Consider the following 25,138-nt stretch of genomic DNA (forward strand, 5'->3'; position numbering starts at 1 on the left):
TAGGAAGCTGCCCTATACCGAGTCAGGCACTTGGTCCATCTAGCTCAGTACGGTCCGCACTGACTGGCAGCAGCTCTCGAAGATTTCAGGCAGGGGACTCTCCCAGCCCTGCCTGGAGATGCAGCCAGGGAATGAACCGGGGACCTTCTGCATGCAAGGTAGATGTTCTGCCACTGAGCTAGGGGCCCCTCCCCTAAGGGGGATATTTTACAGCACTCACCTGTAGATGCCCATCCAAATGCAAACCAAGGCAGACCCTACTTAGCAAAGGAGACCGTTCCTTCTTGCTGCCACAAGGCCAGTTTCTTCTTTCTTTCCCAGAATGGTGTTTTCTAGAATGCTCTGAAGCTGCAAGGAAATTCCACATAGATTTGGAATTTGGTGACATTTCGGATTTAAACTTCATTTGGTGACATTACAGGATTTAAACTCTTTAACATCAAAACGTTTCTCAATTTCCCCCCTATTTTTGTTTTTTGTTCTTTATTAATTTGAGGGATATTTGTGGAGACAGAGAATCTTCAGCATCAGTTTGTCAAATTCTCCTCCTCCTCCTCCTCCTCCTCCTCCTCTTCTTCTTCACCATCAGTAGAACCAGTAATTGGGGAGCATTGAAAAAGGAACATAGGAAGCGGCCATATACTGAGTCAGACCATTGGTCCATCTAGCTCAGAATTGTCTTCACAGACTGGCAGCAGCTTCTCTAAGGTTGCAGGCAGGAATCTCTCTCAGCTCTATCTTGGAGATGCTGCCAGGGAGGGAACTTGAAACCTAAGATGCTCTTCCCAGAGCAGCTCCATCCCCTGAGGGGAAGATCTTACAGTGCTCACACTTCTAGTCTCCCATCCATATGCAACCAGGGTGGACCCTGCTTAGCTAAGGGGACAGGTCATGCTTGCTACCACAAGACCAGCTCTCCTTTCCTAGGAGGAAAAAGGTTCAAGTGTGCAGCTGAATTTTAGCAAATGAATTAGAATTAAAAGAAAACCTGTGCACTCCTCCTACTACTACCTGCAAATTTGGGATTTTTGGGTAGATTTCTGTCCCAATTTTGGGATAGAATTATTTTGTCAGTTTCTATCACTTTTCAGCCAGAGTCCCCAAAACGGCTCACAATATTGTAAAAATGCAGTGCATAAGTTAGCCTTCCATTTTAAACAAACATCTGGCTGAAGCAGGAATGGGCATCCGATGTCTCAGTTTTGACCTTATGGAGACTGGGGAGGAAAACCCAGACCACCCTGCAGGGAAAAATGGCAAGAAAATGCATTTTCTTTTCTTGCTAAGCCGGTTTGAGGAAGTGGGCCAGGAAAGAGAAGTTATTTTTTGCTGCTGGAAGAGAAGGCTGGCAAGTTTGGCCCATGGGCTGCTGGCTTCCCATTCAGTCTAATCAAATCCAATCTTTTACTGCGCTTGAACCTAGAAGGAGAGAATAGCGGAGAGGTTCCAAAGAGGAGAGCGGCCCATTAGTCTGTCTGTAGGAGAGATCGGACTTGATCCCAGTTCTCAGATCCACTGTGCCCCGTTGACTCCATCTAATGGATCTCTGTAGACCTAATCTTCATCTCTGTAGGTTGCGAGTGGCATTGTTGCCAAACTGCACCAAAACCAGGATTCAGATCCAAAGTTAGTTGCCTGGATGTGGAATTGTGCCCTGAAAGTGCAGGGAAACCCTTTTGAAAACTCTTCCATAGGATCCGTGGTGTGCTTGCCCCAGTAGGAACTGCATTGTGTTCTGGGAGAGTGTGCGGTGTAATTGCAGTACCATGAGCAAGAATTGCTCACTGTTTCAGGACCCTCGAGGGTGCAGTGTGGCTGTGAGCATAACACAGGCACAAAATGACCTGGGGCCTATAATTAAAGTGAGAAATTGGCAAGTGCAGGAAGTGTGGCTGCACAGACAGGACCAGCCAGGGTCTGACAGGGCAGACTGCGGATTGCTGGAGCTCTGGCTGGAGGAAAGAGATTTCAAGGTGGATTTCCTCCTGGGCATTTCAGACGTCCTTCATGGTGCGCCTTTTGGAGCAGAGCCCTGATTATGGAGTGTGTGGTGTTGGTGCCACACAGGTGCATCCAGCTCGTCTTTGCTCTTTGTGCTGCAAAGGGTAGGGAAATAGACACCTCTTCTGTGCCAGTTGTGGCAACTACCCTGATGCCCAGTGCAGATGAGGGAGTGCTTGCTAGAATCTCCTTTTCCTGGGAGGTTGGAGCCCTGATGAGACGCAGCAGGGCTTTCTCAGCATTGGCCCCTGTCAGTGTTCTCTCTGATTTTTCTCATCTCTTTGCGGAATGAGTTTTGTTCTGGGCGGCAGTATCAAGGCAGTGTGTGCACACCTGCATTCAGAGTGGGGCCTTCCTGATTCAGCCTGAGCGGGATCAAAAATTAACTGAGCGGACATCAAAAGCGGTGTGAGTGCGCCCACATGCACACACCGTAGAGGGAACACTGGCCCCTGTGCCTTCCTTGTAATGCAGATTTGGGGTGTTCCCACAGTCTTGGCTTCTGCTGCTACCAAACAGCTTTGTGGTGCTGGTGTTTTTTATAGCTCTTTTTTGCTGGCCTTAAAAATCTTTTTTAGAAGCCAGTGCAAATATGCAGATAGCCCGTTGGCCATGGTGGCTGAGGATGATGGTAGTTGTATTCCAGCATCATCTGGGGACCCAGGTTTGAGAACCCCTGCTTTCCCCTGCTTTGGGGCTGGGGATGTAGCTCAGTGGCAGAGAACACCTGCTTTGCATGCAGAAGGTCGCCGGTTCAGTCCCTGGCAACATCTCCAGACTCCTGCCTGAAACTGGCTCCGTATAAGGCAGCTTCCTATGTTCCAAGTCCTCTCGCTTTATTATTTAGCTGCTTTGGAAGTCCAGTGGGGCTAGTTTTAAGCCGAGTAAAAACAACTTTAAATTAAGCAGAACTCCTTAGGCTTCCCCCCTTTTTGGTTTTGCAGCTTAAGTATTTGTCTCTCCTTGGGAAAATGGTCCCCCATCAATTCACCTACACTAAATCAGCTTGTTCCAGCTACCCTTTGCTAGACTAAGTACTTCTGACTGTTTTATGGCCAGCGCAAATTGTCAGAGGACCTTGGATAAGGAAGAGGCTGATTGGAGCCAGCCACAAGTTACCTGGGCAGGATTCCTGATCATTTGCTTTGGAGTGATAGTGGCATGCCTGGTGCGCACCTTAAGGGCCTGCGCCTTCCTTGCCCTGAGATGTTAAGGGGAAATCCCACAGGAATTCCAAAGCCGTAAAGGCGGTGGCGTGTCTGCCCGGCCACAGTGGCCAATGAGACAGCCAGAGAGCCATGCGCAAGGAACTAGAAATACAGGTGAGGGGTGATAGATGGCCTTGCTAGAGCCCACTCCTGGAGTTAGGGGAGACAAGAGGAGGGCTGAAAGACTGATGGGCCTGTCTCAACCCTCCTCCCTCCGTCATTCTGAATCTCCCATCCAATCTCTGCTGTGCAACCGAGTAGGAACAAGCCGCTGTCCTGTGGGGCAGTCATTCATTTGTTGCAAGGTACCCAGGGAAGAAGGATGGTGGTCTGGGAAACAAGGGGTATCGGAGACTTCCAGGTTCCTCTCCTTAGTCCAGACAGCTGAGCTTTCCTTCCCCTCCTCCGTGCCCCAGTACTGATAAATCTTTGTGGAGAAGGCAGATGAGGGACCCAAATTGTGACAGGAAGATGTAGGCAAAAGCAGATGTGAGCAATCCTGGAGTGAGGGGTGGAAGCAGATGTGCATAATTCTGCAGCAAGGCTAAAGGTATTGTTCACATGCTTAGAGATGCTCTCTCTTTTATTTCACAGCATTTTATTCTGTAAACAGATAATGATACATCTGTGATAACAAATCTTACAAAAATAAGTTTTAAACTCAGAAACGTGTTTGCATCACAAGTCACGGATAATTCTCAATTTGGAACTAGAATATAGTTGCAGCACCGCATCATTTAAAATTCATTTTACACCCTAAATTAAGATTTATATCTACAGTTCCACAAAGTGGCAGTTTTAAGTTCAGTAAGCAAATTCATATTAAGTTGAGATATTCATGGCTAAATTGTGAGTAATTCACAGCTCAGTTACCAAGAACCCCTCCCTTTAATTATCTTGTGTTCTGTGGCTGAATCCTGGCAGGTGCGGCCCCCAAAATAAGCGCTGACTAAAGTCACCAAATCTCAGCACAGTTTGTAAGCCCTTTGGGTGCAGAGTTTTGTCTGTTTTTGTCAACAAAACTCAGCTGAGGCACTAGGGAAACTGATGTGGGTTTTCTGGTAAATTATGAATTGGAGAGTTTTCCAGACATTTTTCTAGTGCCCCAAATAGATTGTGATCTCCTTTGGCATGTGTGTTTGACTTATGTATTTAGTACACAAGACTATAGAAACACCCCATGTTAATTTTATGCACTGATGCCTCAGAAGTGTTCCTTGTAGCCACAACTATTTGAATGAAACATATAGGAACATAGGAAGCTGCCCATATACTGAGGCTGTTCCCACGACCACTGGAAAGCGGACTAAGGGAGCTTAGCCCACTTTCCAATGATCATTGGAGCCACCGGGTTTGCCCGTGGGCCCAGTGGTTCCCTGGCAGCTAGCCCGCCTAGGAACCCCTGCCCTTAAACAAGGTTAATGGAGCGCTCACTGGGTTAACCGCACTTCTGCGGTCATGAGATGCCGCGGCATGGTTTTGCACCATGACGACTCTCGAGGAGACCCCCGCCTGGAGGCTCTCCAAGATGCTCCACGCACTTGCGTGGGGCATCGTGGGACTTCTGAGGGCCTCATGGCCCCTGATCCCCACCTCCCCTGCCGGCTCAGTATTGTCTACACAGACTGGCAGCGGCTTCTCCAAAATCTCTCTCAGCCCTATCTTGGAGATGCTGCCAGGGAGGGAACTTGGAACCTTCTGCTCTTCCCAGAGCAGCTCCATCCCCTGAGGTGGGAATATCTTACAGTGCTCACACTTCTAGTCTACCATTCAAATGCAACCAGGGTGGACCCTGCTTAGCTAAGGGGACCAGTCATGCTTGCTACAAGAAGACCAGCTCTCCTCTCCAATTTTTCCTATTTGATTAGGAGAAATGTAATAAAGTACATTTTAATGTGGTTTGAATGTTATGTTCAAACAAATTTCATGCTTTATGTGGATGTTATTTTTAAATACTTGTAAAATTTTAAAGACAAGGCATAATCACACTGCATACACCATGTTTTTCTACAAGCACTTTCATCCTCACCAGCTCAGCAGAAGAAATGAGACACTGTTCTGTGTTTGGTGGAAGTTAAACCAAAGCTAGTTCTGCTTTCACTTGCAGTCTGAGACACAATAAGAGTGTTAAACATAAACTGATCAGATGAATTCATAATTTGACTTTTGGTTTGGATGATTATGTGTGTTTTGGTCCCGTCCCACCCCGGTTACAAATCACTAAAGCTGTGTGTGTGTGTGTGTGTGTGTGTGTGTGTGTGTGTGTGTGTGTGTGTGTGTTAGACACCCAGACATGTTTCTAATGATAGGGGGGGTGGGGTGGGCAGCCATTCTATAAGGCAAGGTGAGGTGGTGATCTCAGGCAGCTATTTCTTGGCATGTCAGCAGAGGCAACAAGATGCACTCCTGCAAAAAAGAGGGGCAAGCAAATGGGGGGCAGTATTTGGCCCCCCGCTTCGGCACACAGAGGTCTTGGCCACCGCTGGGGATAATTGATTGGAAAAAATTAATTATAGCTTTAAAGCTTCGCACTTTGAGACTGTATTGAATTTTCCTGCTATTGTATTGTATTGACCTCCATTTATTGTGTTGCATTTTGCAAAATCATGAAATCATAAAGTTAGTCTTTCATAAAATTAGTGTATTCATAAAATTATGGATTTTTATATACAATTACTAAGTATTCATACAATTAAATATTTCATAAAATTATTATTTTTAGAAATATAATTTTTTCTGCAGAAAAATGCAATATTGTAAATTTTCTAGAAAAGTTTGTTTCAGAACCTGCCCCTTATCACTCGTATCTGTATATCCTATATCTGCATCTGTATATGTATATAAAATGGTGATGGAAAAAGCACAGCTGGTGGGCCACTGATGAACATCCAGCCCTGCTGAGGACCATGCTACAAGGGACCCTGTTTCTGACCGCGTCTCTCTTCTTCATTTTCCCAGCTGGCACGACGTACATCTTTGGGAAAGGCGGGGCGCTGATCACATACACGTGGCCTCCCAATGACCGCCCCAGCACGCGGGCCGACCGCCTGGCTGTAGGCTTCAGCACGCACCAGAAGAACGCCATTCTGGTGCGGGTGGATAGCGCCTCCGGACTTGGTGACTACTTGCAGCTGCACATAGTAAGGAGGGGGGAGTTGGGCCTGGGGCGGGCGGCGGGCGGTAGTGTTGGAGGATTTCCAAACAGCATCTGGGCCCAAGCCTAATTCTTAAGATTGAACATGGGATCGTTGCTTTTTAAAAACAATTCTGGCGGGGGGGGGGCGGAGACAGATTATGAGAATTGGGGAGGTGTCCGCCTGGTGTCCGTGGTGTGTTTTCCAAGGCCAGACTGAACCCGCCACTCTCTGGGGATCTCTGCTGGCTGCAGGCACCTCCCTAGCCTTCTAAGCAACCATAAACACCCCTGAGCTGAACTACATGGCCAGCGCTATTCACAGACGGCTTCCTGGTTTACATGGGCCTGGTGACATGAGGCTTCTTTGGCGCATGTGGTAGGGAATGAAGCCTGGGGCAGGGTCTGTCCTGCCTGGGGCGGGTCTAAAAAGCCACCACGGGTGACCTATTGCTGTTTGTTCTGGGTCGGGGTGGGGATGACTGTGCAGTCGGGCCCACACGGGGCCTGTTCAGAGGTTGCGAACATGACTGGAATGCCTGCCAGACAGCCACGCTCCCTCCTCCCCTGCTCTCCTCAACTGGAATGGGGAGCTCTGATGCAAACATCCTGGTTTAGTTAAACCACCGCTCCACATATGGTTCAAATCCAGAAGCTGGGGTTTAACGATGGTTCACGATCCGGGAGGATATGAAACCAGAATTTCGGGTGATGTGTGGAACTGTAGTTTGATAGTTAAATCATGCACTCCCTCCCAGGTGCATGAGCAGGGATGACCTGTGCCAATTTCTGTAGACGCTGGCAACCCACAACCCAGCGAACGGTGGTTCTTTGGTAATCCGAACTGGCCCGTTTTATTCGTGTTACCCCTGGTCAGTTTCTGAAAGGTGGGATATTGACATGCTCACTGCACGTTCCTTTGCGGGTCTGGAGAGGAGGCTTTTGGTCTCTGGGATTTCAGCTGATATCTTGCTGAGCTGTCCTGTGACTCTGTGTTCTGTACGTCTGGCTCGTGGTTGCACGTGCACACTACCACATGATACGCACCTGCCAAGTTGCTGCTTGCTCCTTCCACAGACAGACCCAGAATACATGTGTGTTTGTGCCCTGCTTGCACCCACGTACAGGGTCAGTGCTTGAATGTTTCCTTGAAAGTTTCCATTCATTCCTGTTGGGGAAGTATTTGCACTGGCTGCTTTTTGGTCCACACTCCCAGCTTCCTCTTGTGCTCTCGTTGCCAAGTGGCACGCCCTTCTGTCTTTACTAAACATAGGGGATGCCAGAGGGGGACGAAGGGGCAAGTGTCCCCCGGACAAGTTTGGCACCCCACCCCACCCCATTGCGGAACCCCTGTGGTTATCTGAAGGAAAGTGTCGGCTGTGAATGAGCATTTCTTATTTGTGGCAAATTAAGATCTGTTTGAGGAGCCGCCTGTGTGCTGAACACTTTAAGCAACATCACCGTCCTGATAATAGGAAAGAGGCCTTCCAGGACCCACGTTCTTAAGGGGTTGTTACCGGTTTTGCAGAACTGAATAGGGACCAGCAGATCCCATTTCTAAACGTCCTCTTTGCTTTGCCTCACTATCCTCTCCTTTGTTGAAAATGCATTTAAGAGGGGAGCATTGAGGTGAAAGATACAGTAGGCTGGCTCACACCATTCTAATTAGGATAGGAGATGCACCCTACCCAAGTTCTGGAGCTGTGTGCGCTCCCTTGTTTCGATCATCGATCAAAAGCAAAATCGGAAGGGGAGGAAGTGATCATCTGCGAAGCAAGAGCTGGGTCGGAGGGCTCCGTCGTACTCTGCATTTGTACCTAGCTCTTCACAAGGTAGGACGCAAAGCCCCCCTACCCGGCTGCTGCTTAGCAGACAATCACTTCCTCCCTCTCCTTCCTGGCTTTTTACTCACATAAAACAGGGAAATGAAAGTGCACAGCTCTCTCCTGCCCGAATTAGAATCATGCAAACAGCCCTTGTTATAAATAAATATTTATAAATTTATTTATTTATTTATAAATAAATAAACAGATTACCGTATTTACCTGAATCCAAGACTACATTTCCCCCCAAGTTATTTGATGATAGAAATTGGGGGGACATTTCGAATTCTCTTCCTTTCGGGGAAATAACAGATTTAACCTCCATTTTTTGAGTAGGGCCGTCCTGCATTCAGAGTCTTCTTCTGTTCGGGTAGATACGTTACTCTTCCAGAAATCTGACATGGGATAAAGCTTGCTTCCCCCAAAATGCACATTGCCCCTCCTGTAACCCCTCTCCCCCAATAGTCCCCCCTCCATTGCATACACTGTCACTGAAGTGGTCTGAGTTGGGACACAGTGTATGGCTTGTACTTAATTTAACAATTAAAAATAAAAAGAGGTACAGGAGCTGAGATTTGCACCTTCTGGTCTGCAGTCCCTTCCCTCTTAAGCCTGGGGATGGGAGCGCCTGCTGTGGTTCTGCAAGAAACTCCGCACGTGCTCAGAGATGCTGTCCTTATTTGTCCCTTTGTGTGTCTCAGGACTTGGCTCTGATCTTCAAAGGAAGAGGAGCCAAATTGCAATTTGGCAAGAGCAAAGAGCTGCCCCACACCCCTCGGAACATTTCATTGGTGCTAAGATTTGGCCATGGAACTTGTCTTCAAGTTCTGGGTTCAGCCAAGAGACAGAATGTCTCTCCAAGGAGCCTTCGAATCTTCATCCTCTTGTTTATCCGTGAGGTTTTGAAAGGGATTACGCCCTGTCAAGAAATCGATGGGAAACCAAAACAGAAGTGGCCCTTTGTATGCAGTGTGGGGGATTAGATGTACCCTGTTCTGCTGCTTGGGAGTGGCTAGTCTCTTGGGCGATGCCGGCCAAGCCCTGCACTTCTCCTCTGCCTCTCTTGGTTTCCAAGTGGGATAAACTGATTAATTCTTCGTCCTGTGCGAACACAGCTTTTTGCGCTGGCCGCAGGCGCCTAGTCCATCTCTGTGTCGTTCCTATTAATATTTATGCATTAATGGCTGAACATGATATTGGGAGAGGAGGAGGAGATCTCGTTACTTAATGAAATACTTGTTGCCCGGGGGGCGGGCGGGGGGTGCAAGACGCAGAAGGCTAATTTCTCTCCGGGGTGTGTGTGTGTGTTGCTGGGTCAGGCACTCCAAATGGCTGGGTGCAAGTCCTCTCTCTCTCTCTCTCTCCCTCCTCCCCCTTGCTTTCTGGGTTGCTGAGGCTAGAAATGGAGACTTGATTATTTGGAAGGCATGAGACTTTGGAATTGAGGCTTTGATCGGTTTTGGCTGTGTTTAGAGGTGTGAGACTGTTTAGTTTCTCTTCCCCCCCCCTCAAAGAGGGCAAGTGTCCAGATCAACATCTGCCCTTTGTTTCCGTGGGACAGGATCAGGAATCCTGCGCAGTCTCTGGCTCTGGGCCAGCCAGCATCCTGGGACGAAGCAAACTGGAGAGAGGATGAAGACGGTCAGTGTTCTCTTCCAGCCTTTGTCCCATGGGAATCTCTTGGCCTTCGCATGGACAGTGGTCTGTTTTGGAGGGCTGGCTGGCTGGAGAGCATCTGATTTGTTCCCCTTCTCCTTTTGAGAGAACAAAAAACTCCGGATTTCTGTCGCTGTGTTTGTGTATATGCCGAAAAACATAATTCAGTGCTGAGGAAAGCAAGAGATTTTCTGTGCCCCGCAGAAATGATGTGTTGGAGAAATTTTGCATAGTTTATTCTGCTTCTGCTTGTTGTGCAGATAGGGAAGACCCCCCCACACATGGGCACCCTCCTTCCCTCCCTCCCTCCCTCCCTCCCTCTTGGAAGGCTGATTTATTTATTATTTGTATTTAATAGATTTTTAACCTGCTTTCCAGAGCCAAAATCTCCAAAGACGGCATACGTAGCAAATAAACCACAATATAATCGATATGATCTTAGCAGCTCTTGAGATGGCTACGGATCATTGCTTCCTCGCTGTCATGCCTGTCTTGGCTGCCATGAGGACAGAATTTGCTTTTAAATAAATAAATGGGCCGAATCATCCAGGATGTGGAATTAGTCGCCAGTTTTTGCTCTTGCACACTGTTGCAGACGGCACATGGCTTTGTCTAAAGCCGAGGCCAGCAAGAGTGTACTCCTATGGGTTTACTCAGAATTAAGTCCATTGTGTTCAGTGGGGCTTACTCCCCAGGACAGGGCTGCACAACTTTGGTCCAACAGTTTGTGGGGGCGGGGGCGTAGTTGTGCAGCCCTACCTTGTGATGTATGTTGGAGAGTGTGGCCTAAGTCTACAAAAATGTTATGCATTTGTTGCTGTGCTTGTGTTATGGTTTAGCTGATATAATCGGTATATAATCTATGTAGTTAGCTCCATGGTTAAGGGGAGGTTAACAACCTGGATGGCTTTAAGACGGGTTTGGATGACCGCATGGAGGAGAGGTCTATCAATGGCTACTAGTCGGAGGGCCTCCTCCAGCCTCAGAGGCAGGATGCCTCTCAATCCCAGCTGCAGGGGAGCAACAGCAGGAGAGGGGTCCTGCCCTCACCTCTTGCCTGTGGGCTTCCAGCGGCATCTGGTGGGCCACTGTGTGAAGCAGGATGCTGGACTAGATGGGCCTCCTTGGGCCTGATCCAGCAGGGCTGTTCTTAGGTTCTTACGCTCTTATGAGGTTGGAACCCAGGGCTCTATTTATTCCCATCTTCCGGGGGATAGAAACCGAGACTGAGCCATTGATCATTATGGCTGAGAAGAGTCAAAGCCCGAGACTCTTGCTCTGCCACACTGCACTGCCCTCTTCATTCCAGAAACGTAACTCTCCAGCCCCAAATAGCAGCTACCCTAGGGCAGTGTTCTTCCTTGTAAGGCCCGGGGGCCAGTGGCAGCCCCCATCAACCCTCACTGTGGATCCCTGACTAATCGTTTACTGAGCCCGTATGAAGCTTCAGCCCAAGCGGAATACTCTGCACAGTCCCCCGGTGCCCGGTAGAGTAGACCTTCCTCACCCTGCAGTGCTGGGCTTTGACCAACGCCAGGGGGCTCTTTTAAGGGAAATGGAGCCCTTGCACTGCCATCTTGGAAGGCATGCACAGAGTGCTGGGAAGTGTAGCCATGCCTGGTGCTTCCCTCCTACAGCTCTTAAGAGACGGTTCCTCTGTTTCTCTTAGAGGGCCCTCTCAGCACTGAGAAAAGCGCAGTCCTGTGAGGAAGTCAGGGGAAGAGAGCTGGTCTGGTGGTAGCAAGCAAGACTTGTCCCCTTAGCTAAGCAGGGTCCGCCCTGGTTGCATATGAAAGGGAGACTAGAAGTGTGAGCACTGGAAGAGATTCCCCTCTTAGGGGATGGAGCTGCTCTGGGAAGAGCATCTAGGTTCCAGGTTCCCTCCCTGGCAGCATCTCCCAGATAGGGCTGAGAGAGGTTCCTGCCTGCAACCTTGGAGAAGCCGCTGCCAGTCTGGGTAGACAATACTGAGCGAGATGGACCCATGGTCTGACTCAGTATGTGGCAGCTTCCTATGTTCCTGTGAAGTCAGCACAGTGAGAAATGGCTCTCACATTGGAGGTTGTTTGGGGTTTTTCTTTGTTTGTTTGTTTGTTTTTGCCAAAGGAGCCTCTGCCTGAAAAATAACGACGATCCCTGTCCTGGGGCCAGTTTGGGGATGCGGGCAAGGGAAAGAGGGACTAGCAAATGAGCAGCCAGGACGACTGGGCAGGTTCTCATGCCCGTTTCTTGCGCTGGGAGAAGGGTCCGCTCTGGCTGCTTTAGCCCTGTGGTGCGTCAGGGGGTTTCCCTCCCTAGGTTGGGTTTGCCCTCAGAGCAGCCCTGCAGAAAAACAGGCCCTGCTCTTCCCACGGGTGACGGAGCCAGGATGACCGCGCCCCTCTGCGTCTCCCGGTCTGACTCTTTTCTCCCCTGGGCGAGGAGGGGACACGAGGCTTCCTGGGCCCTCGGCCTCCTCAGCCCGGGAGGAGCCGCGTGAAGCACAGAGGCTGGGCTGTGGGCTTTGGCACTCTGAGGAGGACACGCTTGTCTCTCCGGCTGCCCTGTGGCATGAGCCCGCTGAAGGTGCCACCACTAATCCCGCATGGCAGGAGAGCAAGCAGACTCACTGGGGGAGCGCCCGGCGTGTCAGGCAGGCCCCTGGGGCAGCTGTGCTCCACTCCAGCGCGTTCGCCTCGCATCGGCGTCTTCGTCACGGCCCCGCCAGGCTAATGGAGGCAGACAGCGCAACCTATTGGGGCAGGCATGGCGGTCTCTGGCCAGGGTGCGGCGTTCAGGGTGTGGCCAGGGTTCCTGGCCAGGTGCGGCGGCTCCCTTGGCCCAGGGCTCCCCGTGTGCACCCAGCAAGGGGCCCCGAAGCCAGGGCGCAGGTCCTCCCTGCATCACTGGGAGGGAAGAGGGCTCTGTAGGTCAAAGCACGGGCCGGGGACTGGGAGGAGGGATCCTGGGTTCCCTGGGAGGGGAGCACTGCCTGGTGGAGGCCAGGGAGGCTGGTTTCTGGGCTTCCTGGATTGGAGCTGCAGGCTTGAGCAGGAGCCTGCAGTGTGTTTGGAGCAAGGGGTTAGGGGCCTGGGGATGGGGCTGTGGTGCAGTAGCCAAGCACCTGTGTGGTGCTGCGATGCAGTGCGCGGCGGCTGTGAAAAAGGCCAGTTCCCTGCTAGGGATCATTAGGAAGGGGACTGAAAATAAAACTGCTCATATTATAATGCCCTTGTACAAATCTATGGTGCGGCCGCATTTGGAGTACTGCGTGCGGTTCTGGTCCCCGTGTCTTAAGAAGGACACTGTAGAAACTGGGAAAGGGCAACCCAGATGATCAGGGGCCGGCATGAAGCACTTTCTCTGGGGCTCTTTAGTTTGGAAAAGAGGTGACTGTGGGGAGACATGATAGAGGTGTGTAAAATGATGCATGGAGTAGAGAGAGTGGACATCTTTCTCCCTCTCTCACAGCACTAGAACCAGGGGCCATCCCATGAAACTGATTGCTGAGAAAGTCAGGACTGACCAAAGGAAGTGCTTTTTCGCACCGCGTATAATTAATCTGTGGAATTCTCTGCCACGGGATGTGGGGATGGCCACGAGCTGGGATGGCTTTAAAAGCAGCTTAGACAAATTCATGGGGGACAGGCCTGTCCATGGCTACTAGTCTGGGGGCTACAGGCCACCTCCAGCCTCAGAGTCAAGATGCCTCTCAATATCCGTTGCAGGGGATCAACAGCAGGAGAGAGGGTGTGCCCTCCCCTCTTGCCTGTGGGCTTCTCGGAGGCATCTGGTGGGCTCTGTGGGGAACAAGATGCTGGACTAGTTGTGCCTCCTTGGCCCGACCCAGCGGAGATGCTCTTATGCTTTGAATGCAGAAGGTCCCAGGATCAGTCCCCAGCAGTATCTCCAGGCAGGACTGGGAAAGGCTCCTCTCTGAAACCCTGGAGAGCTGCTGCCAGTCAGAGTAGGTGAGCTAGATGGACTAATGGCCAGTTTCAGTAGAAGGCAGCCGCAGCGGGGCAGTGTGTTTGGTTTAGGAATATCCCTGTGTTGGGCACATCACACGGCCCTGGACACAATGGGGTGTCTTCTATTCTTTAATCCAGTATAGTGGCTGCCCTCTTGGATCAGGCAAAGGAAGGTTCCTCTCTCATCCAACCCCCCAACCCCTGACTACTGACCACTGCCGGGGGCGGGCGTTGGTAGTTGTAGTCCAACAACAGCTGGAAGGCCAAGGTTGTGCAGCCTCGCCTTAACTGCAGCTAAGCTCAAGTGTGCATATTCCACCCCACTTCCTTCTCTTCCTCTCTTGGGTCAGCATCTAGATCGGGGTTGGGTCCTTAAATGGCCTAGACTGTGTGTGTTCCTTGGGGCAGGACCTGCGCCTCTTACGTTGCAAAGCGCCCTATACGTGGATGGCACGATTTAAGCCATCTACGCCAATAGTCGAGCCTGCATTTCCCCAGCCCCGTTTTGTAAGGCAGCCTGCAGTGCTCTGGCCCGGCTCCCGTTCATTCAAGTGGGCCTCCTGCAGGAGGGGTTCTGGGGGTCCGAGCCGGCTTCCTCTTGCCTCAGGTGGCAGGGCTGCTTCTGAGGTGAGCTGTGTCTCCCCTGCATCACCCGACGGCAAGCATTTCTCTTGCCTCTTGAGAAGCCGCTTTCACCCGCATTCCTCTCACTAGGGGAGGAGGGGGCTTCTAGGTCAGAGAGAATAGCTCCCAGCACCTCGGAAGCATTGGTGCCTGGCTAGAAGCTGCATTTGGGCTTCCCTCAGGCAGACGGGGAAGAAGGGACGATTCTCCTTTTTCGCCCCCAACACCCTCTCTCTCTCTCTCTCTCTCTCTCTCTGAGCTGCTCAGACCTGCCACAGCAGACAAAGGGCCTCTCCATTGGAGTCTGGGAGATGCGCTTTAGCCATGACACTTGCACAATGGTGGCTGCCAGAGCGCCCCTGTGCCGCTCCGGATGGGAGACAGCCAGCGAGGCTGATTGGCAGGGCACACTGGACCCAGGCTGCGCTGTGTGCGCGCGCACATATATCTCATGCTTTGTGTGTCTGTGTCTCCGTATGCCCAGCCTCCATGCCCCTATTGCTGCTCTTGGAGCTGTGTGGCGTGCGGCGTTTTCCCTAGAACCGCCGGGCCTGCCCAGAGCAGCCGTGGCTCTCCTTGCTTGGCGTGGGGCACAGTTGCTGAGGGCACCTCCTCGGGGTCACTTCATGGGGATTAGGGCCCCCATCCTGCTCACTTTAGGATTGTAGGAAGGGGCTTGCTGGGAGGTCTTCCAGACCAGCCCCTTGCTCAGTGCAGGAGATGACCGCAGCATCCCAGACAGAGGCCTATGCACTTGGACCCACACATTTAGGCAGAGCCCACTAGCCAGCCAGTATTTGTGGTTGCCACCAGTCTTCTCAGATCACTTCCTGGCACGCAAGCAGAAGGCTTAGGAGAAAAGCAGGCCTTTTGTCATTGGCACTGGGAGATGGAGATGGTAAGGATCAGCGTGAGCCCTGTCCTACTGCTAAGGAAGGATTCCTGCTGTTTCTTTCCTTCTCAAAAACGACACTGGAAAGGAGAGCTCTGGTGAGGAGACCTGTGTGGTGGTGGTGGTGGGTGCCCTGCTTGCCAGAGAGCTAGCTGTCCAGCCTCTGTTTAAAGACCTACAGGCCAGGAAAACCCAGTAATGCATGAGGCAGACTGTTCCCCTGTCGAACCGCTCTCACGGTTAGGAAATGCCTCCTAATGTCTATCCTGAACCTGCTTCCCTGTCACTTCAAGCCTTGGTTGAAGAACCGAGGGTTGAAGAACCCTAGAACCAACCTTGGTTCTAGTCCTGCCCTCAGATAAAATCTGCTCCTTCTCCTGTGCAGGGATGGAGGCTTTCTTCACTCCTCCAGTGCCTGGGGTGGGATCTAATTCTGGCCCCCTTGAAGCAAAAAGGAGGACAAGGGGCTGATTTTGTGCAGGGGGCGTGTTAGTAGGCCCACCGTACTTGAGAGACCCACATTGCAAACTACCCCCCACTGAGCAAGACCCTTGACCCATCTAGATCAGTATTGTCTACCCTGACTGGCTGCAGCTCTCTGGGAAGGGTCTTTCTCAGCCCTCCCTGGACACACAAGGAATTGAGCCTGGGACCTTCTTCCTTCAAAGCAGTGGGTCTGCCCCCTGAACTTTGGCTCCTCCCATTTTGGCATGTGGAGAAACCCTTTGACAACACCCTCCGGAATGGGTGGCCCTTGGGAGGAAGCGTTCTTTGAATTCCATTTTGGAGACATCTTGGTTCGGCCCTACCCTAAACCACCTCCTCCACTCCCGAGTTCCCTGCTCCTGATAGGGACTCAGGAGCTCCGTGGCTGCTTGCACTTGTGGGACTCCCCTTCCCCTGGAGACTTGCCAAAGTCTGAACCTGAGGGTTTTCCTATAGTGCCTCAGTTGGATTTCATATTGTGCCCTGAAACCGGCTGCCCTGGTAAATCTGTCCCCTGCTAGCTGAGCAAAGAGGCACCTTTTTAAAGTGGTGATTCTCTTTATTGAGCAGGGGGAGAGCAACTGGCCCTCTCCACCCCCAGCACACCATCCCTCCAGTGACTGTGGCTGGTCTCTCTCTTATATTTCTTTTTTAGATTGTGAGCCCTTGGGCGGGGGACAGAGAGCCATTTTAGCCATTTTATTTACTTACTTACTTACTTTATTCATTCATTCATTCATTTGTTTCTATGTAAACCACTTTGGGAAACTTTTGTTGAAAAACAGTATATAAATATTTGTCTTATTTGTATTCTTTTAGGTTGCTTCATCAGCCTTTTGTATTTAGTGACCTTGTGTTATTTCACTGATGTTAAGCCTCAGATTCGTTGCATTTGGGCTGGTTATGAACCGAAATAAAAGGGCATTTGTTCAGAGCGGTTTGCTCTGAATGAAGCATATTCCGGCCATGTGTTGAGTGGGTCCTTCACCCACAGACAGGTGGCCAGCAACTTGGGCATTCCAACAGAGCTGGCGTATTCCTGGACGCAGCAGCCACTGTGGAGGGACCTGGGTTCTCCCCGCCTTTTCCAACGGCATATGATTAAGTGCAGCAAGGCGGCTCTTGATTTGGGGGTGTCTGTTCCTCAGCAGGGAGGAGGACCCTGCAGAAGCAACAGAGGGTGAGAGAGCCTGCAGGGGGGAGGCCAGTTCTAGGCAAAGGCAGCAAAGGGGGCTCCGAACAGGTTTCTTGGCTTTGCGGTGCCATCTCTCCTGTTGCTGCCCCGTGCAAGACATCCGTCGGCACGCTGCCCTACACCCCCAACGCGCGCTCACCTTTGCTCATCTAGTTCACTGTTGGCTACACTGACTGGCAGCAGTTCTCCATTTTATTTTATTTTTTAAATTTCTCCTCCCCAACCCTACCTGGGGGAAATTGGTTCTCCGCCTCTGAGCTATGGATGCCTCTGACAACTATGTGAAGCCGCCTTCTCCTGAATCAGAGTCTTGGTCCATCTAGCTCAGCATGACCATCACTGACTGGCAGCAGCTCTCCAGATTTCAGGTGGAGTCTTTTCCTATCCTACCTGGAGATGCTGCCAGGGATTGAACCTGGGACAAAGCAGATGCTCCTCAGCTGAGATACAGTCCTTTCCCACAGGCTCTCCAGCAGTTCAGTTAGGGGTCTTTTCCTATCCTACCTGGAGATGCTGCCAGGGATTGAACCTGGGACAAAGCAGATGCTCCTCAGCTGAGATACAGTCCTTTCCCACAGGCTCTCCAGCAGTTCAGTTAGGGGTCTTTTCCTATCCTACCTGGAGATGCTGCCAGGGATTGAACCTGGGACAAAGCAGATGCTCCTCAGCTGAGATACAGTCCTTTCCCACAGGCTCTCCAGCAGTTCAGTTAGGGGTCTTTTCCTATCCTACCTGGAGAATGCAGCCAGGGATTGAATCTGGGACCTTCTGCATGCAAAGACCTTCTACCCTTCCACTGAGTTGTGGCCCCATCCCAGCCCTTCCCCTTCCCCCTTCCCCTACCACGTCCCCTGCACCCCTCTGCAAAGGGACTGCCCCTGCTAAGATCCCTCCCCTTCTCTTCCCCCCCTCCCCTCGACTTCCTCTCCCTTCATTGTGCTGATTCCTAGCGTAGGAGCCCAGCCATGTCCAGGATGGCTCAAACTGGCCTTGCTTGCCAGGGAGATGAATGGGGGTCACCCCGGAGAAGGAGAACAGCAGTACATCGTGAGAGAACAACATCCACAGGCCCCTGTCACGGGCAAAGGCAAGCCGTTTATCACACCTGCTGACGGGCAGGCACTAGCGTTTCCGGGCTCGGCTCGGCCTCTCCCTGCAGCCGCTGGGATTGGGTGCTGTCAAGGCAGAGCTGGGCCCTTTTCCTCCCCCACTCTGACCCGCGGTGGACTGGCCGTTGAGCCATCTGGGGCCACAGCACCTCCAGCAGTAGCCGCGGCTCCCAGCTCTTCTGGGCCGTCAGGAAGAAAGACCTTGAGAGGCCAAGCCTGTCCTCTCCTCCTCCTCCCCCCCATGCCTCATCTCAGTTGTAGTCCCAAGCTGGATGTGAGCAGAGTTGTGTCGTTAGCCCTGGTGTGCTGTCCTGATCTGGACTCAATCCCTGCACTTGTGCATAAGAAAAAAAGCTGGGGCTGACTCTGGTTCATGCCACGAGTAGATTGGCTCTACTGCATGTCACAGGAAGAAGGAAGGAGTGTGTGCATCCTGCCGCATTTTGTTGTTGTTGTTGTTATAAATTTGATTTCTATACCGCCTTTCCAAAAATGGCTCAGGGCAGTTTACACAAGAGAAATAATAAATAAATAAGATGGATCCCGGTCCCCATTTCAAGATAGAAACTTCTTCCCCAGGGGAAGCTATGCACAAATAAAGATTAAGAAACCCCTTTCCATCAGGTTTGTTTTTGATCTTTGTTTTGCATAATTCCCCCCCCCCCCAAGGAAGAGGTCTCTACCTCGAAACGCATTGGGATGCTTCTGAGCAATAAGCTGCTGTTGCATTGCCCCTCCTTTCCTCTTCCTTTCTCCTTCCCCTCTTGTCTGTCTGCATGTTGGGAGAAACACACACTGGGTTAATGCTGACCCGCCCCGCCCACCTGCCTCGCCACTATTCCAGCCTGGATTCCCTGCTTCCCACACAGCTGCTATTTGTGGTTTCACAAAAACGACCAACCGCACAGGAGTGTGAAGCCTGAGCTTCTTTCTCCTACCCTAAGCAGTGGCCAGCCGCCTGTCAAAAGCTGGAGCCGAAAGCATTAATTGGTGCAATTAGCTTATCAGTCGGAGGCTGCAGATTGAGGGTTTTCAAGGGGGCTTGGCTTTTGCAGCCCTTGGAGAGAATTGGTGCTCTGCTTTCTTCTGGGTCCCAGCTCAGCCCGTTGTGCTGCCAGTGGGCCATTGGCCTCTGTTTGTGGGGTGAGCCAGACCTCTCCCCCATTTATTTTATGATTTATTATACTAGGCCTAGATGAGATGTAGCCTCTGCCAGGGGGCACTTGGGGCAGCAAATCCCACTCTCTCTCTCTCCCCCCACTTAATTTATGACGGCTCTCTGCCTAGATTTTGAGGCAGTGCTGAATTCCTAACGAGGAAGATGCTTTAGCCCTGCCGTTGTAGGTGCCTTAACACTGGTTGAGATCCCCAGCGGAGCCAGGGCTAACGTGTGCTTTCAGAAGGCCTGTCCGGGGCTGTCGCTCTGCACAGAGCACCTCGCCTGCTCTGCCTGCAAAAGGTCCTGGGTTCAGTCCCCAGCATCTCCAGGAAGGGCTGGGAAAGATCCACCTGAAACCCTGGAGAGCTGCTGCTGGATAGCTTTCCAACCCTGGGTCCCCCAGACATTGTGGCAGGGGAGGATGGGAGTTGTAGTCCAGTAACATCTGGGGGCCCTGGAGACAATACTGAGCAAAATGACCAAAGGTCTGATTCAGACAGGGAGGTCGGGGGGGCGGGGGCGCTGCTCTGAACCATGGTTTGTTCAAGGCAGGCCTCATGCTTAACTGTCATCCACACAGACCACGGTTTGCAGACTTCTGCAACCTGCAGATTTGCATCCTGGTTTGCGTCCTGGTTTTGGTATTCAGCTGCCATCCTCATGGCCACAGCTAAGAAAAACAAGCTATGGGGAAGTGTTATGTCCGCAAGGGACACCAATGAGGGAAAGGCGCTCTGCCCATGGTCGGATTTCCTCCTCTTGCGCCCCTTCTTCTTCCAGTGCAATGAAAGCTGACTCCAGGGCTGAGCTGAGCTGAGTTCTGGCACACAGTTAAGGACTGGATTAAGGATTTAGCGGGGGAAGGAAGGCTGATTAGAAACCTTCACTTTGATGAAGGCTTGAGTCTGAGTCAGTCAAGCCATCGGCCCAGTGAGCTTGCGGTTCTGTTTACCCGTGCTTGGAAGGAAGCCCCATTGAACCCAGGGCATTTACATGAACTTGTTTAAATTGAATCTGCAGTACAGAAGATTGCTGGGCCTCTGTGGATCCTCCCTGCAGGGCAGACCTTATTTATTTATTATTTTATTTATTTAATTTATTCATTTTCTATCCCGCCCTTCCAAAAATGGCTCAGGGCGGTTTACACAAAGAAATAACAAACAAATAAGATGGATTCCTGTCCCCAAAGGGCTCACATTCTAAAAAGAGACATCATGCAGACACCAGCAACAGTCACTGGAGGTCCTGGGCTGCGGGTGGATAGAGCCAGTGACTCTGCCCCTGCTCAATAAAGAGTATCGCCACGTTAAAAGATGCCTCTTTGTTAAGTTAGCAGGGGTTCTTGCATGACTTCCTTGGTGCTGTTTTCTCAACACGCCACTGTGCACACCAGCCATGCCTCCTGTGTTGGTGTCTCACACACACAAGCTGACCCTCAGGAAGGGTGGGCCCCATGCCCCCACTCGCTCCCAGCAGGAGAGCGGTTGGTTGCAGCTGGGGTGGGCAAGGAGGTACCCTAGGGAAGTGGGATACTGGTGGCAGTGTTCCCTCTAACAGAGATTCCCAGATGTTGTTGACTACAACTCCCAGAATCCCCAGCTGCAATGGCTTTTGCTTGGGGATTCTGGGAGTTGTAGTTGGGAAAACATCTGGGAATCCCTGTTAGGCGGGACACTGCCTGTCGGCCCATGGACTCTTGTCTCCCCTTGTTCGACAGATGCTACGTGTGTGTGTGTGTGTGTGTGTGTACACACACGTGTGCGCACATTGTCGTTCCGATTCCCTCAGCGGCTTTGTTACGGGAGGCTTCCAGATTTGAAGAAAAGAACAAATTGATGCTTCCGCTGGAAAAATGGCTCCGCTTAGTAAATTCATTTAGATAATGATTTGCCTTTGGAAACCTCCAGCTTTTCATTGCTGCACCTGCCACGTAATGAAGTAATTGTGGCATTAAGAATTAATAACTGGCAACTGAGTGACACTCTTCTTTTGTTGCTGGAACCGGGTTGTGGGGGTGGGGAGAGCTTCTGCTGGGATTGTTTCCTTCATTGTTCAAGGACTGAGTGTGTGCGATGCTTCATTCCCATACCTTTTTTAAAAAAAATTACTGCTATAGCCATGTCTAGGTTTTATTTTGCTGGGGAGATGTCTCAAGGCCTGGATCCCAGGCACTTGGACCACCTCCTCCCCCAGCTCAGATCCGGAGATCCTCAGTGCCCACAGTCTTTCAGCACCCCACTTTCCGTAGACTTACCCTTTGGTAGAACCCAGGATTTGCAGCACGGCCTTATCTGAGCCAGAGCTGCCCAGGTCATCATCCCAGAAGGTGCGATCAGACCCCAGACTGTGATGTAGCAAGGTCCTCTGGGCAGCACATGCAGACATCTGGGGCTGCAGAGGAGGCTTGCTGGAGATGAGGGCTTAACGTGGTCAGGTTCGAGCCTCAAACACTTCTCAGCCCAGGACTCTGCATTCCCCCAGCCACCGGATCTTCCGTGGCCGGCACTGGGCATGCTCCCACTCCCTCTCCCTTCCCAGAACCAGTGCCAGACACCCATCTTCCAGACCCCTCCCTTCCATCCTGACAGCCAGGGCTCCTTTGCCTTTCCTCGTGGAAGCTTGTCGTGAAAGATGTGAGGGCCAGTGCTTGCCCCAAAGCCCCTCCCTTTGCTGAAACTCTGCACTGTGGAAGAGCTGGGTTTGGCGAGGGAGCTGTATTCTGCACGTGCTCAGAGGCACTCTCCTATTCCAGGACCTGCTGCCCTGGCCTCTTTCCCCCGAGAGATTCTTTCAGTGCCTCTTGCCCTCCTACACCCAATTAAAACTGAGAGCAGTCATTGATTAATGAGTGTCTGTCAGTGAGCCTTCAGTCGGAGCCCCCGTTTCCCCCCCCCCTTCCATCCGCCCCGGATTTTTCAATGATCGTCTTTTCTTCTTCCTCCGGCTTGCTCTGTCAGTGTGGTAGCATCTGCTTTTCCTTCCCCTTTGTCTTTCCCGATACCCTTCGCCTTTAATATCTCCTCCTCTGTATGCTGTTACCAGCCTGGCTTCCTTCCCTTTCCCTCCCGCTCCCGGATTGTGTCTGGATTGTGATATTTTACGAGCCCTGGTTAATTATCCAGCCTCTGCTCTCTGGGGCTGGAGGTAGGGCCTGGAGGGGACGAGGCAAGGCAGAAGCAACCTGAGGGCTTGGGGCGGGGTGGAGGTGGGGGGGCGCAGGAGAGTGCCAATCAGGCGGTGCGCACTCCCCCAAGTATTTGGTTCCAGCAGCCACTCCGGGGGTCTCGGATCACTGCTACCGTTGCTTGCAGCAGCCCAGTGTTTTGGGGGGAGCCCAGGTTTTGCATTTAGTGGCGCAGTCAGACATTTGCACCACTGTCATTTCTCTTGCAAAGCGGCACGGAAACGGGGGTGCTGGAGGAGATGCCAGACAATGACTGGGGCAAGCGAGTGAGCCCAAGGCTCCTGTGTTATTATTTCCCAGCGCTGGGCCAGCGCTCCTGCCAAGTGCTTCTTAAATAGACAGCCTTGGCCCTCGTCTCTACGAAATCCTGGAGAGTGACTTGCCAGAGGCTGAACAGCGAGCGTCCGAGGGAGGATCAGGACTTGAACTCAGATCTCTCAAGCCCAGATGCAGCTGCTGCTGCTTAAGCCCGTGGAAGGGGAAGCTATGACTCCTGCTCCTTCCCTGCCCCTGGAAGGGGAGCCGGAGGTCGAGGCTGGAAACTGGGCCTCTCACCTCATCGTCCTCCCTGTACTCTTTGCCTTTGTTAAGGAGCACCCAGTCTAGAACATCTAGGGACCCAACCTCTGGTCTAGATGCTGACCCAAGAGAGGGAAACAGGGGCCGTGATGGCAACTTTGCACCTCTTTTTCCCTCTCCCCCAAGTGGACCTTGCTTCTAGATTTCATCACCTGAGGGAGCCGAGAGCGGGGCTTGGAGATGCCCAAAGGGAAGGGGGCGGGTGTGGGTGTGGGGAGGTCCCGAGATCCCTCACTCTCTGCAGTCCCTCCCCAGAAGGGCTCCTCTGCCTTGGGAGGTGGCAGAGCACCCTCCTTGCCTCCCAGCAGGGGTAGCCGATCCGTGCCGAATCCCTGCACTCACCATGGCTCGTAAGCAGCTTAGCTCCGTCTCTTGGCTCCTCTTGGGCCCTGGAGCGAGGGAAGGCAGCAGACAGCCGAGCGGAGGAGAGAAGCCGCCTGCCTGCCAAGCTCCTCCTCCTCCTCCCCGCTGCAGGAGCAAGCGCAGGCCTCTCCTCCTCCTCCTCCTCCTCCTCGCAGAGCTGACTGATGGTCTCTCACCTGCTAATCCATCCGTGCCACTGACACCTCTGTTTGCCTTGCTACGCTGCAGTGGACGGCTTAGCCGGCCTCGGCTCAGCAGCGCTTAATCTCCGGAATGAGAGTTGGCAGGCGAGTGAGCGGGGCTGACACCTGCCCAAAAGAGCATGCCCTCCAGGGGTGGTGGGAAGGGGGAGCCCTCTCTAGTCATCTTGGGTGGGGGAGCGGGGACACTCTGAACAAGCCTAGAGGTGTTCTTTGCGCGGGGCGGGGGAGGGAGCATGTGGCTCTCCAGCTGTCATTGGACTACAATTCCCATCACCCCCTCTCTAATAGAGTGTGTGGCTGGTGGTAATGGGAGTTGTAGCCCAACAGGGGCTAGGGAGGCTCCCCCTGCTTTACTCTGTAGAGTTCTCAACCTTGGGGGCCCAGTGAGGCCATTCTGGTGGGGGACGATGGGAGTTGTAGTCCAGCAACATCTGAGGATGATGAGAACCCCTGCTTTATGCGTTGCCTTCATCTGTCCCCTGACTTTCAAGGAATGCTTCCCAGGAATGGTGGGTGATGTCAGTCTGTTGGGGGGCGGCCAAGGAGCGTATCTGTCCTGACGGTGGCCTGTAGTCTGAGCCTGGCTCCTTCGTCATAATTCCAAAACAGAAGAGAAACTCTCCACCAGGCTACCTTAACTCGGTGTTACTGTAAATAAACGGTGAATTCCCCACATGAGGTTCCCTGCTTTTGCCTGTTTCCTTCAAAAACAGCCGGGCATAGGGTGCAATCCAGTTCAGGATTGGAGGGGTAGTCTGACCCTTTCCTCCCACACCATTCCCTCTACTGGAAATCACTCTGCAAGTTCAAACCTCCTGCTGCTGCTGTGTTCTCCGCAGGGCTTGAACTTAACTCCGATCGCCCCTGACCTGGAACCTCTGCTCCAGAGCGCCACGGCGTCCGTGGCAATTGCTTCATAAACCTTTTGAAGGAGTTTATGAGCTCCACGAAACTTGTTCTGTTAGACTGACCGGCTGCCTTCCTATGGTTTTTTGCCGGTTTTGTAGTTTTTAATAGTCCATTTTCATTGCCCGCTCTTTATATTTATTGTAAGCTGCCCTTGTGCTTATTTTAATAGCAATAGGTGGGGCAAAGAAGATTAAAATAAAGAAACAGCATAAACTACTTGGAGGCGCAGGAAACAGTTCTCTGCCCAGAGGAACCCTCATCTTTATTTTCATATTTTCTAGGGCTGGATTCAGGCATTCAAAATGGTTTCAGGGGCTTTCCTGGGCCCTCTATTTCCTCTCGGCTTCAGGGGAAACCGGTTCCTATAGAACTGGAGCAATTCCTTGTGCTGGGCAGGGGGTTGGACTAGAAGACCTCCCAAGATCCCTTCCAAAGCTAATGTTCTAGGAGTCTAATGCTGCCTTTTCATTGCTCAGGGCTGGGCTGGTCCTGCCTCCTTCCCCAAAGGCATCTCTGGCAGGAACATAGGAAGCGGCCATATACTGAGTCAGACCACTGGTCTATCTAGCTCAGTATTGTCTTCACAGCCTGGCAGCGGCTTCTCCAAGGTTGCAGGCAGGAGATGCTGCCAGGGAAGGAGCTTTGGGCCTTCTGCTCTTCCCAG

General features: G+C 51.9%; 1 protein-coding gene across 25 annotated transcripts in view; it reads left to right on the forward strand.

Moving 5' to 3' along the window:
- NRXN2 (neurexin 2) overlaps nucleotides 1-25,138 on the forward strand; it is a 366,798-nt gene that overhangs the window by 264,356 nt on the left and 77,304 nt on the right. For all 25 annotated transcript variants that reach the window (XM_053278159.1, XM_053278172.1, XM_053278167.1 and 22 more), the window contains one exon: nucleotides 6,168-6,349. In XM_053278159.1, the coding sequence (XP_053134134.1) occupies nucleotides 6,168-6,349 (182 nt within the window). The remainder of the gene's footprint in view (nucleotides 1-6,167; nucleotides 6,350-25,138) is intronic.

This window comes from Hemicordylus capensis, chromosome 14, assembly GCF_027244095.1.
Source record: "Hemicordylus capensis ecotype Gifberg chromosome 14, rHemCap1.1.pri, whole genome shotgun sequence".
In the NCBI taxonomy this organism is placed as follows: domain Eukaryota; kingdom Metazoa; phylum Chordata; class Lepidosauria; order Squamata; family Cordylidae; genus Hemicordylus; species Hemicordylus capensis.